The following is a 19,438-nucleotide window of genomic DNA, read 5'->3' on the forward strand; positions in this document are numbered from 1 at the left end:
TCTGCATTTGCTGTCAAATACTGACTTCAGTATAAGGTTTCTCCAACATTTTGCATGGTTTCTGCTCTTACTATGTGAGGAATTAGTCTTCATGTTTGCTGCTTCAATTAGGGCTGTGTCTGTATGTTTAAAATGTAGACTTTAGAGCATAAGCATCTTGCAGAGAAGTATTGTTTCCATGGAGCTTAGGTTTCAGCCTATTTTATCTTTGTTTTTTTTTTTTAATATAATAGCCTTTATTTTACAGAGGCGTTTTCCCACACCTTGAAATTCAAACAAGACAAGATTTTTTAAATGTCTTTCATGAAAACAACAGGGGAAAAAAGGGGAGGATATTTAAACTGGAAATTGATTTCTAGTTTATAATTCTATTTTTTCAGCTAAACTGAAAATCATTTATTAAAGCAGTTCTTATATTATGCTACATCGCCACACACAACCATTAACATTTGGATAAACCAGATTATGTGCACTTCTAGTATATTCTTTGTCACAGTGAGTTACTTATTAGAGTAAGCATCTGCTCTTTTTAATGGCCTGAGTGCTGTATTCATGGGAAAGCATGTAACATGACTACAACAATCTAGCTTCATTTGAAATGCTGAATATCTGCCAGTTAGAATTATGAAAACACTGCATAAAATATAGTGACATGTTTCCGCTGCTAAGGTTAGCGCTGCATTCATTATGCTCACAATTTACCCATGTCTTCACACCTTTATAGTTTAGGCTATATTAGTGAGTTTTGTGTTGTAAGGCATTGTGGGAACCTTTAGCTTCCAGTGAATTATGTCTGTAGAGTTTTTGTATGAACTTTGAAACATGGATATGTGAAAATAAGCATTCAGAAAGAAGAGAAACCTGTATTTGGGATGTTATATAAGTAATTCTCTTTTTTCTCATACATAAAGTTTGAAAAAGCAAATCTGAATTTTGAATGGTTTCTGAAAAACTAAACATCATACTTATATTTCTAACTAAATAGTCAGGAAACGACTCTAGCATGCTTTTAAAAATTGATGTTTTTCTCAGCTCTTTGGAAGGATTACTGAAACTTAAGAGGCTGTTTCAGGTGCTGAAGTGAAATAATTACTTTATATAACATAGTTAACTCTGTATTTATATTACTGCTACAACAGCAAATCCACAATTTCAGATGTTCAGTGAAAGGGTAAAAGATCATGCTCTTTTAAAATCCTTGCTAGAAATACCTTGTGCAGACCAGAGTAGATCCTCCAGTGTCATTACCCTTAAATGAATTATTGGTGGTTTTCCAGATTCCGTAATATAGCATGGACCTTATTATATGTTTTATGACAAATTACACATTCCAGTGTTTCTAGCTGTCATAACAATTAACATTTATGATAGTTTGACTCATGAAAATTATTCTAATTGTATGATACTATGAAACTTTCTTTTGTTAAATTATTACTAATAGATAAGTGTGTTTTTACTAGCCATAAATTATAGTGACATTCCTGTTATCTTTGACTAGGAAGGCAGTCAAAATGAATATTTCTCCATTGGGTTGTTGTGACATAGGAAGTACTTTCAGTTGTTTTTGCTTAGTACATTATTGTGGCAAACTTGTGCAATGGTGTTCAGGTTCAAGCATTTCCCTTTCCACCTTGCTGCATGTCAGAAAACTGTTCTAATTAACTTTAGTCACTGGTCAGGACTTCTTCCTTGCTTGAATTCTTGATTCCTCTCAGCAGCCTCCAGTTAGTTATTATCTGTATTTCAGTATGAAGTGTCCCAATCCAACAGGGTTATACATCAATCTGTTTGCAGGCATCAAGAACTATGTTTGATGCAAATAAACTCAGACTAGATGTAAGGAAAATTATTTTTTTTACAGTGAGAATTGTGAAACACTGGCATTGTTCGCCCAGGGAGGAGGCAGATGCCCTATTCCTGGAAACATTCAAGGTCAGGGGCTCTGAGCAACCTGGTCTAGTTTAAGATACCCCTCTCCATACAAGGGGTTGGACTAGGTGACCTTTGAAGGTGCCTTCCAACCCAAACCATTCCATGATTCTGTGACATGAATGGGATAAATCAATATTCATTGCTCACACTCAGGCTAATCAGGAGCTTTGGGCTGATGGAGCATGTAAGATCAATAACTCTCCCAAGTTTCATCAGTCAAGTATCCTAGTACTCTTCTAAGGAACAGCTAGGCAGAATTATTATACTATGATGGAAGGACAGCCACCTGGATTCTAGGTGCTGGTCCTCTGGCCTTCAGCAAGCCAGGGGAGACAGCACAATACCCTACTGTGTCTCAAGGGGTGTGCCAGAATTTAATAGCTCTTCTTTGCTTTCTATAAAAATGAAAAAGATATTTCTAAAGGTGGCAGATATGTTACGTTCTATCTGTGTTTCCCAGGTTATTTCTTCTTTAAGGGGAGAGTTATGTGTGATCCTGGTATGTTGTCCCATGTTCCAGGGAAGTAATAAAGCTTCAAGTGACCTGATTTTTATGGGAAAGGATACTGACAGAATGAAAAACTTTCTGTTAAGTACAAATTCTATCTTCTTGTCAGAGTGTCAGTTCAGATTAGGTGTCTTCTGAGCCTGTATCATTCTATTAATAGCTCATACAAACACAAACTTGCATATACTGCTTACATCTCAGCCCACATCATTCTGTTTGATTCTGAAGAGGAAGGCAAGACTATATGGGAGGCAGAAGCAAGAGAAGCCAGAAACCTGGCAAAAATGTGGAAAAAAGATCTAGCTCAACATCATGTAGTTCTTGAAGATTTAGTCATGTTATGGCACATTGTTTCACAATTGTGTGTAACTCTTTGCAATGGCAAAAATAGATATTTTAGGAACAATTTCATTCTCACTGATTAACAGTCTCTTACCCCTGTGCAGGTTTCAGATAGTGTTTCATCGGTATTATACCTTCAAACATATGCTCAGAGGAGACCCAGCTGACTGCAGGCTTATGAATAAGGGCCACAGTGTGTCCTTGGCATGTGCTCTGCAACTTCAGTGTCACATTACTGCTTCTTTCTACAAGACAAAAAAAATCTAATTTATATTTATCAGTATGGGTGGCTGTTCTCTAGTGATTTCCCACTAGAGTGACTCATTCACTCTCATTGTTGGATTTTTCTTTTTTACTTCTATTGTGCATGTATTTTTATCCTTTCCAAAAAAAAAAAAAACCCCCCAAAAAAAAAGCAAATAACCCCACTTAATTTTAATGTACTTGCAGCCCAACACATTCTTTGTATGAAGTTATAATATCAAATAAGGACAAATTCTGTCCTGATGGTGGTGGTCAGTTTTATGTCTCATGTTCAGCAATTTGAAATCGTCAATAGAAATTTGAGATTGAATAATCTCTATTTTTAAAATATAAATTAGACTCAGATTTTGATTTCAGGACTAAAGAATAAAGAAAAGTGTTTTTAAGCGATTTTATTATGCAGTTCATAATAACTTGGACATGTAGAATTACTGTAGTTACTTGTTATTGCAGTTGGGGAGGAGCCTTCAATCTTAGAAAAAAATCCAGAATCATATTGCTTTACACCTGATACTTACAGACAATCCTACAATGTCTGCTAACATCTAAATTGAAGTCGGTGAATTAGTTTAGGTCTTAGAAATTTCTAGAAATGCTCAAACAATGGAGAACTTTTTGCAGGAACCAGAAGAATTTACCCTGTTTTTCTCCAGCAATGAAACATTTTCTTTTTAAATTTTTTTTTTACATATGCACTTTTAAATTAAGGTTTCTCATCTTCACTTAATGCATTGATAGAATTCCAGGCTTTCTTAAGTATTAACAATTCTTTTTTGGCTATAACTCGTTTAACTTTTGCTGGACATACTATTATTATATTTTATTTATTGGAGAGACATTTAGGAAGAATTTAATTGTCAGTAGTTTACATTCTAACCATTTTCTGAGTAACTCCATCATTTTTATTTATTCTTCTCTGACATTTATGTTCATGCAATATTAATTAAAGATTGTTGAATAACATTCAGAAAATCTAATTGAACATTAAGAGCACATTAAAATTAGGAAAGGAATAGAGTACAAAAAAAGGAACATAGTTATGTCAGTGTGACTGCTTGGTGAGCCCTCATCTTGAACGAGGAAATCTGAGAAAATGTGTGATCCCTGTCACATCATTGAAGACTTAGAGGATGAAGGGTGACAGGGATGGTCAAAACCTGGAACAGCTGGGTGAGTAGGTTAGTATTTCTCATTCCCTGAATGGGAAGTGCATATGTCTGTGAAATCACGAGGAGAGGATAAGTTTAGAACAACCTTTCATTGCCATCTAAAGTATAAAACAGCAATGTCAGACTCGGTGAGATAGCTGAAAACAAAATGGGGGGCATGCAAACTGTGAAAGGGGACATTTGCTCTAAAGGCAGCTTGAGAAGGTAATTCTAGAAAGTTGGATGTGTGAAAGAAAGCCAGCACCTTTTGACTATGAAGTGTGAGACCCACAAGGTGTTGCAGAAGGAGAAGCAGTTACTACATGCTTGACCTGATCTCATGTTGTTTTTTCACTATTCTCTACGTCAGCACTGTTGGCTGCCTTTTCAGACAGAATATTGGGTGACACAAAGTATGATCCCATGTCTAATATCATTCTTATGTTTTGCGTATCAATTTTTAAGGTTTTTTTGTTTTTGTTTCTTTAGTGTATCTGAATTCAGGTGCCAAAAAGAGTTTCACTTTGGTGTTTTGTGACAATTTTAAGGCTGCAGTATTTCATGGGCTTCTCTAGGCAGATTTACTATAATTAGGGTTTTGGCATTCTGACTTGAATGCATGTTTCTAGAGGAGGACAAGGATTAAATTGAAGTCTCCTGTTTTAGTCATCGCTTTGGTAAATAAATTTTTGCCTCTACATTTTTACAGCATACTTAAATAGACAGGGTAAAAATTAATTTTTTTTTCCCCAAGGTTGGAAGGATTGCTTCTCTTATCCTGCAGTTGAACTTCAGCTGCTTTGATGCTTCTGTATATTTTTTCTATTAACTTCATTTAAGGAATGGGATGGCTTAAGTTGATGAAGTTACATTTGGAGCTGCAGGAAGTCAACTTGCAAAATTTTATAATCCTTATTATGTCTACTACCTGAAACTAGTTATTAATAGTTTATACCTGAGATTACTAATACTGGGAGCTCATAATCTGACCAGGTAGAAACTGGAAAGGGGGAAACAGGTGGAGATGCAATTGCATTCCCCTTTTAGATACATTTTTTGAATGCTGACCACTGATTTTGTATGGTTTGCTAGTACATACTAATTTTTTTTTAAACTAAAAAGGCATCTTAGCTTTCTATTTATTTTATTTGTATGATTTTTTCCCCTGATCACTGTTTCTAGTGTTCATTTGCAAGTTCTTTGTTAGTTTAACCTGAGATTTAAATCTGTCTCTACTAAAGTCATCAAGAATTTTGAAGTAAAGCTGCTCTTGGTGCCATCTTAACCCTATCCTTCAAGAAGCCTTGAATTACTGCCAAACTATGAACTCTCATGAGGATCCAATTAGCACAATGACCAGGAAAAAAAAAAGGCAAAGAGTTGAGTCATGTAATTCCTTGCTAATAGTAGAAATAATTTATCTGAAAAGTTACTGTTACCTACAGCCATAGCTTACTTTAGGTAATATAAGTTCTTGGTGAAGAAATTGTTATTCCACATTTTGTTTTACAAATCTCATTCTTCACTCATTTTCTAAATAGGTCTCTGATAATATCTAACTGTCAGGGTGCTTTCTTGCCCTTTGCCTTTTATTATATCGTATTTGATTTATGTCTGATGCTTGACTTTCAGAAACATCCATATGGCCAGTATAAGAAAGATGTGGAAATACATCTTTGCCCACGCAATTGCTTTCTGCCGAGATGAAAAACAAAAGAATCTCTGGTGAAACTCTGCTGAAACTGGATGTTATCTTCTTATTCACATTTGAAACTAGAAACAGTATGCTTGATTGGATTCCTGTACCAGCAAAACTTCTAATTCATTTTTTCCCTTCCCCTCTACATTTGCTAATCAGTAGAATTTGCTGTATGTATTGCTGTTATGGGACCTTTTGTCATTATTTTGCTCAAATGTGGAGCAGTAATTAATCTTCATTCACAGCCTGGGATCTTGCCATCCATATGTAGAAGGCATATTTTTAGTTTTCTTATATGTAATATAAATATTTTGTAAAACTATTCCTGAAGAGAATGTAACTGTAGTGGTTAATCTAATTGTTGCTCTCGTGAGATGCAATTAAAAAAGAAAATGAGATCCCCTGAATTACAACCAAGCAAAACAGGTATGGCAAAAGCAGTAATCCAGTTTTCTTTAAATACAAATTTTTATGAATAAAGTTCTTCTGTAAACTGATCAAGAACTGTATTATACAAAAATTTAAAGAAATAAGAAATGTTATCTTCTAGCATGCAAGTAATTCTTCTGGTCTGTTACAGTTTGGATTTCAGCAGACTGCAGTATTTAATTTACTGAATTCTAACCCCTTCTAGGCAGAGTTATTGAGCCTAGTCCTTTTCCTGTGTCATCTGAGAAATATCTCACTTACTTAAATTTTTGCATTTCAGGAATCTTATTCAAAGAAGAGAGGTTATGCATTGGAAGCAATATCCTCTGTACCTCTGGATGCAGTTGCTTCAGAAAATGACAGCAGTCTTTGTGATTCGATAGACATTGCAGTCACCAAAAAGCCTTGTTCCCTAGAGATCGCAAGAGTTCCTTCCTCAAGACCAGGTAAATAACCAAATGATCCTTTACACAGACATTTGTGTGTTAAAAATACAAACCTATATATTCTATAGATTAAGTATGCAGTATTCTGTCACAGTATGATTATAGTCTTCCATTAGCTACCATAAAAACTTCACATCAGAATAAAGATTAATAGCAAAATGTTGTAGAAGTGAAAATAAAGCAGATGTTTAAGCACTTTCCTAGATAAATGCAAGGTTGCAAAAAGCCAAATTGGGAAGAGTTTCTTGTAGACAAGCCTTTTGCAGTAATCCTTTAACCATCCTGTTTCTTTTTTTCCTAAGTACTGCTTAGCAACAACTTTACGGAACTACTTCAAAATTTAAAATACTCTGCATTTTCATGTTACAGGAAAGAAGATAACATTGCATTGTTATCTGATCCATTTTTGAAAATCAAATAGTGAATGAGAATTAAGAAAAATTAGAGTTTGATGGACTGCTGTTTGTGTTATATATAGGTTTGTACAGCAATGGGTTAAAATAGTTAAAAACTAACAGAATTATGTGAAGTCAGATATTATCTGTAAGTATGATGTTATCTGTAAGAATTTAGTTTATGTTGTTCAAAATTATATGATTTCTTGCATTACTCTTGTTTGAGCTCTTCATTGGTCAACACCTGGTAGTGGAATTTCAGAATATAGTCATTTTGCTCTAATGAATTGGACTGAGAGTCTGCTTTGACAAATAACAGTTCTCAGCAGCAGAGACCTATTTGAAACAGGCAATTGACTTTCTGACCTGTGTGATCTCGATTAGGAATCATGATTTGGGTAATACACAAGGATGACAGGTGATTGTTGACTAACATTGTGCTAGTGACCTGGTCTGTGCAAGGGGAAGCACCTTCTTCATTTTGCAGCTGAACTAATATTGAAAGAGCACCAGAGCTCTATCAGGCATAGCATCTGAGGGACCGATAGCAAGATACAGCTTTGGAGTTTGCAAGGTAAGGTGAAGTGGATCACAATTCCCACCTCTCTGTTAAATTTGGGCTAAAGAAGACTTGGTGGAAGCTGCATTATGAGCAGCAGTCGAAAAGGTGGCACAAAACAGGATAGCATCTTTATAGCATAGTTGCACAGAATGGACCAGAGTCTGACTTGAACATCAGTATGACTACTTGTGTTTCTTACTTTTATGATTTTGGCTCTGATAATATAAAAACAATTAGTCTGTGCAGGACAAATTGTGGGTTGTTTTTCAGTAGAGGAAGAAAATAAAAAAATTTCTTGTTTTTCACATTTCTACATGAATAATTACCCTAAACATATGTATTGCAGTGGAAAGACTGCCATACAGATACCCAATAAATTGGTAGGAGGAGTTCATTACCTGCCCTCTTGGTAATGGGGCTCAACAACAAACCTTCCCATTGTAATTAGGGTTTTTTTTTTTTTTTTTTTTTTTTAATGGAGATTTATTAGTTAAGATGTCAGGCTTTGGAACTGTGCTACTCGCTGAACACAAGCATTTTTCTTAGGCATAGTAAGTCCATTATGCCAGTGTGAAACACAGATCCTCTAAGGGAGATTTTTCTGTCTTAATCTGCAAGTATATTTTGTATAAAGTTTAAAATAGTTTGTATCAGAGGCCTGGAGTATAACCAAGGAAGCTGTAGGACATTCATGAGGGCATGCATGATATTTAGTAGATCTAACAAGATCAATGTGTTGACAATACAAATGTACTATAATTCCTTCTGTCTTAGTTTTCCATATACCACTATGATATTTTTGCCTTGGCATTTCATTGGGAAGAACATTTGGCTGTATAGGAAAATGTGGTTTTATTTTAAGCTGTAAATGTAGAAGTTATTTAACTGGCCTGGCTTGCAAGCCATATCTGGAATTGTGTTGGCTCTTATACTACAAATGGATCAAATGAAATAAATCATGTCACTCTCAGTTATAAGGTATTTAGCACTAGGTGTAATGGTATGTGAAATCACCCTGCTACTTGAGGTCATATAGATTTATTGCTTGAATAAGTTACATATTATTATAGATCTTTTAAAAAAAGAAATATCTAATTTTGCATGCTTTTTCCCCCTGACTTTCTATCAGTTTTTGTGTCACTAAGACATGCGGACTTTGGGAGTACTGTTTTAAATTTCTGTATTACGTGATATGTAGAGCTCTAGGGAGAAAAAACAGACTACTCTGTAGTTGTCCTGAATTTTATTGAACTGGTAAGGAGTCACAGAGGATGAGAACTCTGTGCAACAAGTGCTAAAGGCTTGTTAATTTTCAGGGGGAAAACCTGAATAGAAAGCAAATAAAAGTAGTCGTAAAGTTGGTTACCTCTACTTCTGAAATCCCGTGTTGTGTGTTTTATGTCTCTTTGCAAGAAATAACGTTTATATAGGAAGAGGAACAGTTGCATTTATTGGTTTATGCTCACAGTTAAAGCAGTTGCTTCTAGACAGATTTGAGAGTAAAAAAGACTGCTTGTGTGTCTCAGTCCAAGTTGAACTGTTCTTTGTTTTTGTGATAGATTAATAGGACAAGTTTGGCAGAGTGTATAAGCATCTCTCAGCATTTCTACCTTTAAACTAATAGTTAAGACATGATAGGAATATTCTGAATTATTGCACTCTTTGAGACCATTTTTTACATTAAGTAAAATACAAATTTGTAGTTAAAATTTCATAGATCAATTTCATAAAATGAATATAAAAAATTGATTAATTAACCAGTCTGACTGATTTTTCTGTTGGCTATTGTCCTGTTGGCTATTGTACTGTCCTATTCCAGTAAACTAGACATTTCTGCTACTAATTTTAATTTTTACAGTGCTCTTCTATTTAAAAAAAAAATTGACATCATATATTTAATCTTGAAAAATAATAATGAAATTTTATTAGTTCATAAACCATGCATTAGTACTGCCCTTTTGATTTTAGGGATGGAATGAAATTTTGTGAAGTATAGCAACAAATGATCTTGGAAAAGGTGTAAATGAAGTTCAAAAGATGTTCGTGAAGTTAACGTGGTGTTGGTCACTTTCATAGAGTCTAGAACACTGATTTAGGTGCACCACTAGGCTGCTTTGGGGGCTCAGATGTTAGACCTTTACGGACTTGTACCCTTAGTATCTTAGATATTCTGTACCACAGTCCATCCTTGTACCTCATAGTGCCATCCATTTTGTTTAGGAGAAATATTGAATGAGATCTGAGCTAAATAACAGAATAAAGGCTAATTGTTTTGGGTTTTTTTTTTTTTTTTTAAGTAGTAGTAAAGTGCATGTTGCATATTCCTACCCCGTGGGGAGACTATAGCTCTTTGAATCTGCTTTTATAATTTCTACTGCAGAAACTCCCTATGAGTGAGACCAGGTGGTAGTTTACGTGTTAAATTTTCAATAATCGTGAGTGATGGCCAGTAATAATTAAATTATTTTTGTGTCTCCTTGAGTATCATCAGGAATCAGAGAGGGCTTTTCAAACTCTTTTTCCCAAGCTTGTGGGATTTTCTTTGGAAATTTGATCTGTCTATGCAGATTAACGAAGGTTTTAATAAAGCATGTCAATGAGAGAAAAGACATTTCCCTATGTAAACTGCATGAGAATCACCATAAGAGAATTCTAGTTCAGAAACTTATTGTGTTTTGCTATATTACTTTGCTCTGGGTGCAGGTTAGGGACAACTTAGTGAGCCATCTTCAACTCTAAAAACAGCTGAGCTGTGGCAAAGCAGAACTCAGTGTGAGCTGCAAAATCCATCTGAGAAATAAGGTATATACTGCAAAGCTTCACTTGTGCTGAGCTCTCAGCCACTGCCTAATCAGCAATTCCCTAGTCAATAATTTTAACGACAGCTCTTGTGCAACTACTCTACCCAGTTATAGCAAACACGTGGATTCTGTCAGGGATAAAAATTGTCCTTAGATATGAAATATGCTGCCAGTAGCCTATAGCAGGCAAGCACAAGGCAAGGACCTGAAACATAGAAGAGCTAGCAGCTATACTCCTCCTTCTTCTGTGTACTTTGAAACAATCTTGCTGTTGTCCGTCAGGATGTTTTGTTATCTAAAAAACTACTTAATTTGTGCTTGAATGTCAGGGACTCATGAGGAGGACTAGGTAGTTAATAAATCTGTAATTAATCATACCTTCTTCTTATTGCCTCATAATCACAACAGGGAAATTAATTAAAAAGTAGTTGACATTGAATTAATATAATAAATATATCAAACTGTCCCCAAGCTGGCCAATTCTTTGCATTATTGGGGTTTGTTTTTTTAATTTGCTTTCTCAGCCTGATGTCCCTCTCCTGTCATTACAGTGAAAACGTACCTGAAATCTTGCAGTCAGTGTGTCAGATCTCCTCAGGTGTGTGATTCTGTGCCAGCAGTCTCACACAGATATCTAGGAGACTATTCTCCAGAAAAAACTAAATTGAAAAAAGAGCCTAGCTGTGATAACATTTTTACCAACATTAAAATACGTCTTTTACTTAGTTTCCAAAATCATCAAGTTCTTGGCTTGGTAAATAAAGTTCTATTTGTCAGATCAGCAGTTTCTGTTTGAATTTACTAATCCGGAATATTTTCACACTTCAGTTTTCCAGAGTGAGACTGAAATCCCAAATACATATTTTCTAACTTGATGAATTTATACCTTCACTTTTGTGCAGTTATTTTCTAGTTAAAAAAAAAGCAGTGAAAAGTGGCCACAAGAAGGAACCATCACACTGCCAGATATAAAAAATTGTTTGGATGAGTGGAAATTCAAGAGTATAGCTTTACTCATCAATACTTCATCACTTTGAAACTCAAATTGATCTGAAGGGGTCGCACAGAAGCCTTTTTGAAAGCCACTCACACGAATTGCTTCAAGCAGAAGGACTGCTAATAGAGCTGGATTTCATTTAAGTATGCTTTTCACACCAGAGATAGCCGGATGTAGTGCACTTAAACACATGACCTACAGTCTAACTCCCCAGGATTGAATAATTTCAAGAAATGGTATTTAATGATCAAGAAAAATCATCTTAGTTATGTAGAGGGAAGAGCATAATAAAGGAGGCAATGTAACAGTTGGTCTAGAACCAGCTGGAAATACTCTCTAAAATTTAGCCTAATTTAACACAGATGTTTCTGAAACAACTGACTGTCCATGAAGGCTTTTGATATTGTGATGCATATTCAAAGTCATTACTACCTACCTGCCATCAGTGCTGAATTTTCTAAGCAGCAGGGATGTGAATGGAGAACCTCGGAATGCTTGTCAGGGCCATTAAAACTTACTAGTGCTTCAGGACCTGACAAGGCATCCCAGCACAGGCCCGCCAGCGTTTGAGAAGTGTTTGGGCAGTGCTCAGGCACATGATGTAATTCTTGGGGCTGTCCTGTGCAGGGCCAGGAATTGGACTTTGATGATCTTGTGGATCCCTTCCAAGGAATTATTATCAGAATATTCTGTGATGATATACGAGTGCTACTCAAATGTCCTTTATTGTTCTGTCTATTACTCCAGGGGACATTATCTCCAAAGAGTGTAATTGGCCTGTGTGTTGAGTGAGAAGTGAAGAGGCACTCGGAGCTTGTCATTAGAGAACCCAGAGCATAGGTATTGTCATGTGAGGCCCTGCATCTGTTTGGTGGAGTTGGTTCACCTACAAAAGAGGCTGTGTTTCCATAACAACCTAATAGCCGAACAATTCTTAGGCAACAAGCATTTTCTTCTCTACGTAATTTTTTGCCTTGGAGAAATGCTCCCATTGTTAACTAAAGTTACCCAGTTTTCAGGATATTTTGCACAATATAATACGTTTAGCACAGAAAGACTATCATAGGGCGCGGAAAGAATGAGCAAGAGAATCTCACTGTGCCCTGACACAATGAAACACACCCCTTAAAGGAAGGAAAGTTAAATTCTAGCCGTTGTGTAGTTCCTTTCAAGAGAGATCTTTGAAATATCTGAGTTTTTTGGCTGTTATTCTTCATAGAAGTCTGTATTAAAATTACTGATTTCTGTTCTGGAGATTAAGAAGCTTCTTGTTTCCAAATTCAGCGTATTCATGGCCAACTCGAGTCAAGAGGGAGATATCTTAACATTCTGTCTTAGGATAAGTTGGAGCTGTCCAGCAATTCTTCAGAAAGCAAATCCGGGTTATACTGTTTATACCAACTGAAGTTGTTGAACTGGAAAACAGATACCTTTTTTTCCAATTAAATGCTATATTTTTGTCCAAATGAAAATAGTTTTATTTTGCTGTTTATGTGCTTTTTAGTAAAATCTGCTTCACAGTAAAAATTGAAAATAATAAAAAAATTTCAGCTGAATTTTTAGTCAATATCTTAATAGTAAAATTTAGCGTCAAGACCTATACATTTTTTTTTTCTCTCCTACTCTTTTCCTTCCTTTAACCCATATTGGAGCTAAATGGAGATAATTTGGCTATGGTACAGAATGTATCAATTTACTTGGTTTAACAGGTTATTTTACAGTGTTGAAAGGTTCACATTCAGAGTTTCAAGATAAACATCTTTGCCAGAACACAGTGCTAGAAATCAAACTACTCTTCTCTTGAATTTCAGTGATGACACATTTTCTAATTGTCATTCTGACTGCCGCAAGATATAATGCACACTTATCAGAAGCTGTTTTGTCTAGTACATTAATATATGTTTACAGCTAAGATTTTTAATTTCATATGACCTTTTAATGAAAATCAGGAGAGTGCTGATGGAAGAGTGAAACATACAATAGCTCTTCTATCTTGCATTTTGCTGGGTTTTTTTCTTCAGTACAGTTAGCACTTATTAAGCACCCTTCAAAAACAGAAAAGTTCCCTGAAATTTATGCCTGAATTATTTGTGCTGTAGCTATTTCTATAACAAAAATTATGATATTATAATTTATTTTAATTTTAAAGTATCTTCTCGCATTTCATAGTTCCCTTTATTTTCTCAAAGTACAAATCACCAAAATATGAGAAGCTTGGGAGGTTGTCTTATCATAATATTTTCATACCTATTTTGTGTATTTCTGATACTATTTAATTAGGATGCTTTCTACTGGCTTTTTAAAATACTGTATCTCCTAGAGGAACACAGTTCATCTGTGGTCCTGTGTTGGTTACTATTTTATTGACAGGTGTTATAGAGCTGCTGGTCTTGATGAGTAGGTCTTCAAGTGATCTGAGCCTCAGAGGCTGACATGTATTCCTAACACCATTGAGGTTAACACATGTTGTGCCAGTGATTTCAGTTTGATCAGATTTTCACTGTATACATTATCTTTCAAAAGAAGGGTTTTCATTGGAATTAGGAATTAGTCAATTACATATAGATATGAGACTGGAAAAATGTCTCTTGTATTATGAGGTGAAAAATAAGGTACTATCTGTGAGAATATTTTCCTTCTGAGTTTGTCTGAAATCAGGAGAAGATACCTCTTAAATTATCTGCTACACTGTTGTAGTTGGAAGTGGCTGTAGAAGGTTCAGTGAGGTGTGTAACTGATTTTCTGCCTGTTAATTACCTCCTTCTAATCACCTTGTGACAATGTGTTACAGATGTGGCCAACTCTAGCTATATTAGGCTTGTGTCCAGTAGGTGAGTGAAACAGCCTGAAAGTTCATTCCACATTGAAATTTGTTACTAGGTTGTCAAAGTATGGCAGGTTTCTGGTATTACCCAAGAAATGGGCTCTGGTGGTCCATAATTCCCTTTATGTAGACAGAATAGCTGAATAATACTGAAAAATACTATCCCATATTCTTTCTTGATATGTCTGTAGGCTGCTGTCAGTAGATATACCCACAGTGCACGTATTGCCTCCCTATTGTTTAAAGAAGAAAACATACCCATGCTTTACTTTTCAATTTTCTGTACAATCTGGGAATTGGGGTTTTTTGTTAGAAGTTACAAAGAGAGGGGAAAAGAAACCTGTGTTGTGCAAAATAAGCACTATTTTCATTAGAATTTGCCTAGTTCTAAATGTGTTAACAGATAACAAATGAAGAGATAAGGGAAAATAAATGGTAAAAAGGTTCAGTATTAGTTCAAACACTGGCTTCCCTTCTAAGCAGTCCTGGGCAGCATGAGATAAACCTATAGGTTCCTCTGATACAGATGTTCCCTTACTTATTCTATTTTAAACAGAGGAATTTTATATTTTCACAAACCTCTATTATCATAAAATTCTGAAATTAATAACTAGAAAATTGAAATACTCCAATTTTGTCATTGCATAAGTGGTGCAGAGTAACTCCAAACCACTATGATAAAAATGAATTTATTTTTTCTCTCTCTCTCCCTTTCCCTCTCTCCCTTTCCCTCTCTCCCTTTCCCTCTCTCCCTTTCCCTCTCTCCCTTTCCCTCTCTCCCTTTCCCTCTCTCCCTTTCCCTCTCTCCCTTTCCCTCTCTCCCTTTCCCTCTCTCCCTTTCCCTCTCTCCCTTTCCCTCTCTCCCTTTCCCTCTCTCCCTTTCCCTCTCTCCCTTTCCCTCTCTCCCTTTCCCTCTCTCCCTTTCCCTCTCTCCCTTTCCCTCTCTCCCTTTCCCTCTCTCCCTTTCCCTCTCTCCCTCCACTCTTTCTCTCCCTCCACTCTTTCTCTCCCTCCACTCTTTCTCTCCCTCCACTCTTTCTCTCCCTCCACTCTTTCTCTCCCTCCACTCTTTCTCTCCCTCCACTCTTTCTCTCCCTCCACTCTTTCTCTCCCTCCACTCTTTCTCTCCCTCCACTCTTTCTCTCCCTCCACTCTTTCTCTCCCTCCACTCTTTCTCTCCCTCCACTCTTTCTCTCCCTTTTCCTTTCACTTAACTTCTTGACTTTTGACGAAATCAGAATTTTTCCTGCAGGGATAAAATAAAACTTCAGTGTCACAAACTGAGAAGTAATAGACAGTGGAACAGACAGAAGTATTCAGTGATTGCTGTTTCTAGTGATTGCTGTTTTTTGGCTGACTCTTGCCCATTAACTGGCAGCTTTCAGAATCCTCACAAAGAACATTAAAGTAATGAGTTTTATGCAGGCTTTTTGACACTCCTTTTACCCGTAATGGAATTGCAGGATAAAGATGGTAAAACTGGTACATCTCTTCCATTTGGGTAGTGCACTCTTCTCATGCATGTGTATCTGTAACAATTCACTATACAAATTTTTTAATTTCATCCACTGCGAACATAGACCACTTGATTAAAGTTTGTTAATCCAAATGTACTTGTAGTGTTTACCTCTATCCAACAAACTTAACATTTTATTAAAAAAAAAAGTTAAATAGTAAGATCCAGTTTGTTCTGAAGTAATGCTAATTTGCATGACCTATGTCCCTTCCATTTATTAGTCAGCTTTTCATTTATATCAGCTATTCCTGATCTCAGGCTGAAATCCTATAATGACCAAGGTTACTCCATTAGCTTCCTTTTAGATTTCTTAAGTCTTACCAATATGTCAGGTGCTATTAAGAAATAACACCATTTGTAGAGATCAATTCTTGCCAGATCTTTTTGAATTCTTGGATACAAATTAGATAGGTTGATTAAAAATTTCTAACTTTAGTAATTCTCATTTAACATTCCTTTTGAATATTTTTGTGTGAGTTTCTCTTGGGTATTTAGGGAAAATATTTTGCATATCTCAGTTTATGATATTTTTGCTCCTGCCACATTTCTGAAGTAATGTGCCATAATTTCATTTGTTCCATTGTCCATTTCCCCCATGTTTTTATGACCTTGATGCAGCAGAGGTCATGTGGAGAAGCAGCATTATAATTTTGCAGGCTTCTTCAGAATGCATATGCACAGGAGACTGAATTGAGGTTGCACGAGTCGTGTCAATTCTTACATATTGCAGCTGTAATGTACTTTCCTTTAAAACCTTTTCATCCCTCTAAAAGGTTTTTAGTATATAATTACGATAATTGCTCCCCATCATATGCTCCCCTGGATAGCATCTCTGATAATATCCTGAAGAATGAAATGTTATTCTTAAAAACACTGTCATATTTGAAGTTAAAACACATGAGGATGGGTGATAACGTGAGATCAGTTCATTATGAAAATGCGTGCATTCTCCAGTCATCCACTGTTTCAGTAAATATGTTAACATTAAAGTAATTTCATTTTCCAAAGGACTAGCTTCTATTTTCTCTGCAGAGAAAATGGCTTCTGCTCCACATATGTTAAATTTTTTCTGATACTGTGTTTTATTATTGTTCATTAAGATGCACTTGAAAAAGTTCAGCCCTCACAGGAGCTTTTGGCAAATTTTGCAAATGAGTGCTCATCAAAGTGTGTGCATTTTGACCAAAGCTCAGTTTCATCCATCCTGGTGTGATCACCATCTAGAATGATCTCATTACACACTTGACTGCATGGTGTCAGACAAAAACTCGTTTTCAAATCAAAACAATAATTCAAAGGAACGTAATTATTTTTGGCTGTTTTGCATGTTAAAGCCCACATGAAAATATTATTTAGCAGGATTTGAGTTTTTCTTTGCTAAATGATTATTTGTTGCAACATTTTTGTAGTATTTTTGAGTAAGGGCTGGAATATATATACAGAACACACAGAACATATTCCATTCTAGTAAGAAAAACTCCACCTCAGAGTGCTGATGGGGTTGTTTGATAATTGAGCAGATGTAAATGATAGTACCTTTCATAAGTGGCAGTAACTTAATAGATAAATGGGAAATAATACTTTTGTAAAACTCATCAAATGGCTAATACTGGGAGTAATAGTAAAACTTCATCTGACTGTTAATTTGTTTACAGTTTGCATGCATCTGGTACATTCTAGAGGAATATAAGCTTGAAATTGGTATAGCACTGCACAGACGTCTTAATAAGTATTTAGCTAATATTGTGTGTCTCGTGATGCACCTGTGAATTTTCTGCAAACCTTATGCTGAATTTTCTACAGAGCTTTTCAGTTTGAATCTTACTCCAGTTTAGAAGCTGGGATGAGCCAGTTATCTTGAGCTCATACTTTTTATCCTGTTACGTTCAAGACTGCATATGTGCTATTTTGCATGATGATGAAATTGAGTCCTATAGATTGAGTGATCCAGTGCTCAGGAGCTAGTGCTTCACTTGAGTTATGTCTACGAAGCAATACAGTCCAAGTAGTGTTGTAAAAAATGCTAAAGTGGTTTCCAGAAACACTGGAATTGCAACAGAGATATGTGTTGAATCACACAAAGAATCCTGTCTTTTGATGAAGATTCATTTATCCACTGTTTGGTCTCTTGATTTCACATGATACAGCTGCTCAGCTCTGAATGCTTGATCGATAGAAACTACAATATACATATCTTAGGGTACTCTAGGCATTCTCAGCATTTCCAACGTTCTTGATCTCTCCTGCTCCTTGTATAGTTTTTCCAGCTATTTTGATATTTTTGTATTGAAGGTTGCAAGTTTAACACAGCTTATTAGGGAATGGTTTATGACTTGCTGTAGATGGCAAGTAGATGTAGTTTTGGTCATGTGATTGCCTTTGATTTAGCTATTAGATTTCTTGTCTTGGGCAATCTCTTGTATTTCTATGTCCCATATCAGGGATGTGGAAGATCAAGTTGAGAGCCCTAAGTATCAGACTATAATATGAGTGACTCTATCTGTATCATGGAACGTGAGAATTCCATTTAATGCTGGGTACATCCTGTGTGCATCCCAGCTCCATGCCAGACACCTCATGCAGTAACTCTTCCCTGTACTAATCACCAGACAAACTAAAAAACATTTTTCTGGTTCTTCTGACTGGCAGTGTTTAGGAGAATCTATTTTGGTGACTGACTGTGTCAAAATTGTAATATAATTTTAGCTTATACAATCAACTGAATTGCCACGTTAATAATTTTTTTCTGGTATTGGCCTGAATCAGATCTGAAATACTAGATTTTATTATTTAAAACAAACCCCCAAACTACTCCTATTTGTACAGTCTTCACTTCTTCCTAAAAAAACAACTTAAACATTGTAGTTTTGTGAAAATAATTAAGAGGTTGTATTTAATACTTTAATATGTTTACCTGTGTTCCACTGGGAACTCTTTTTAATGAGAATTATGTTTTATGCATTATTAATAAACTTCTCTATTAACTTTGGTACATTTGGAAAGCAGAAATCTTGGCACAGCTTGCTAAATTTTGTTGAAGTCAAAATATTTGTGAAAATATTAAGCAGTTTCTAAAATAAACCAATTTTGTACATAATGAACAGATTTATTTGCTTTATTCAGTGTAATAAATGATTAAAAAATAGAAAAACATTGATTCCTAGTGAAGGTAATCAGTGTTAGGTTCAAAAAACTAAATTCTTCAATTCCTCCTGTTCAGTTTGAAGCTAAATAAAAACCACTCATTTGCTTCTGCAAATTTTCTCTGCTTCTGTCTCACTTTCTCATCTGCTAGTCCTGATGGCAACATGTAGCTTGCTGCCAAAAAGTTTTTTTCTCTTACTTTACAGAGATTTGATTTTTGTTCTTTTTATTCCATTTTCTTTTTATGCCACCTCAAAAGAAAACTTGAAGTGTGCAAGAGATGTAGGATTTTGCTATATATCCAAATAAAGTGGGAAAGGGTTTCTATTGCCAATCCACAAACATACAGATGCAGCATGTATTTAATAGTATCTAACAATAGAATAATTTGCTACTGCAACAGGATATCAAATTTGTGTTTTCCTTTTTTT

General features: G+C 35.5%; 1 protein-coding gene across 1 annotated transcript in view; it reads left to right on the forward strand.

The window, feature by feature from the left end:
* Window positions 1–19,438, forward strand: part of ANKS1B (ankyrin repeat and sterile alpha motif domain containing 1B) — a 408,189-nt gene that overhangs the window by 110,049 nt on the left and 278,702 nt on the right. Inside the window, exon 10 of the mRNA XM_062492532.1 lies at window positions 6,603–6,768. Within this exon, the coding sequence (XP_062348516.1) occupies window positions 6,603–6,768 (166 nt within the window). The remainder of the gene's footprint in view (window positions 1–6,602; window positions 6,769–19,438) is intronic.

Source organism: Cinclus cinclus, chromosome 4 (assembly GCF_963662255.1).
Source record: "Cinclus cinclus chromosome 4, bCinCin1.1, whole genome shotgun sequence".
NCBI classification, from domain to species: domain Eukaryota; kingdom Metazoa; phylum Chordata; class Aves; order Passeriformes; family Cinclidae; genus Cinclus; species Cinclus cinclus.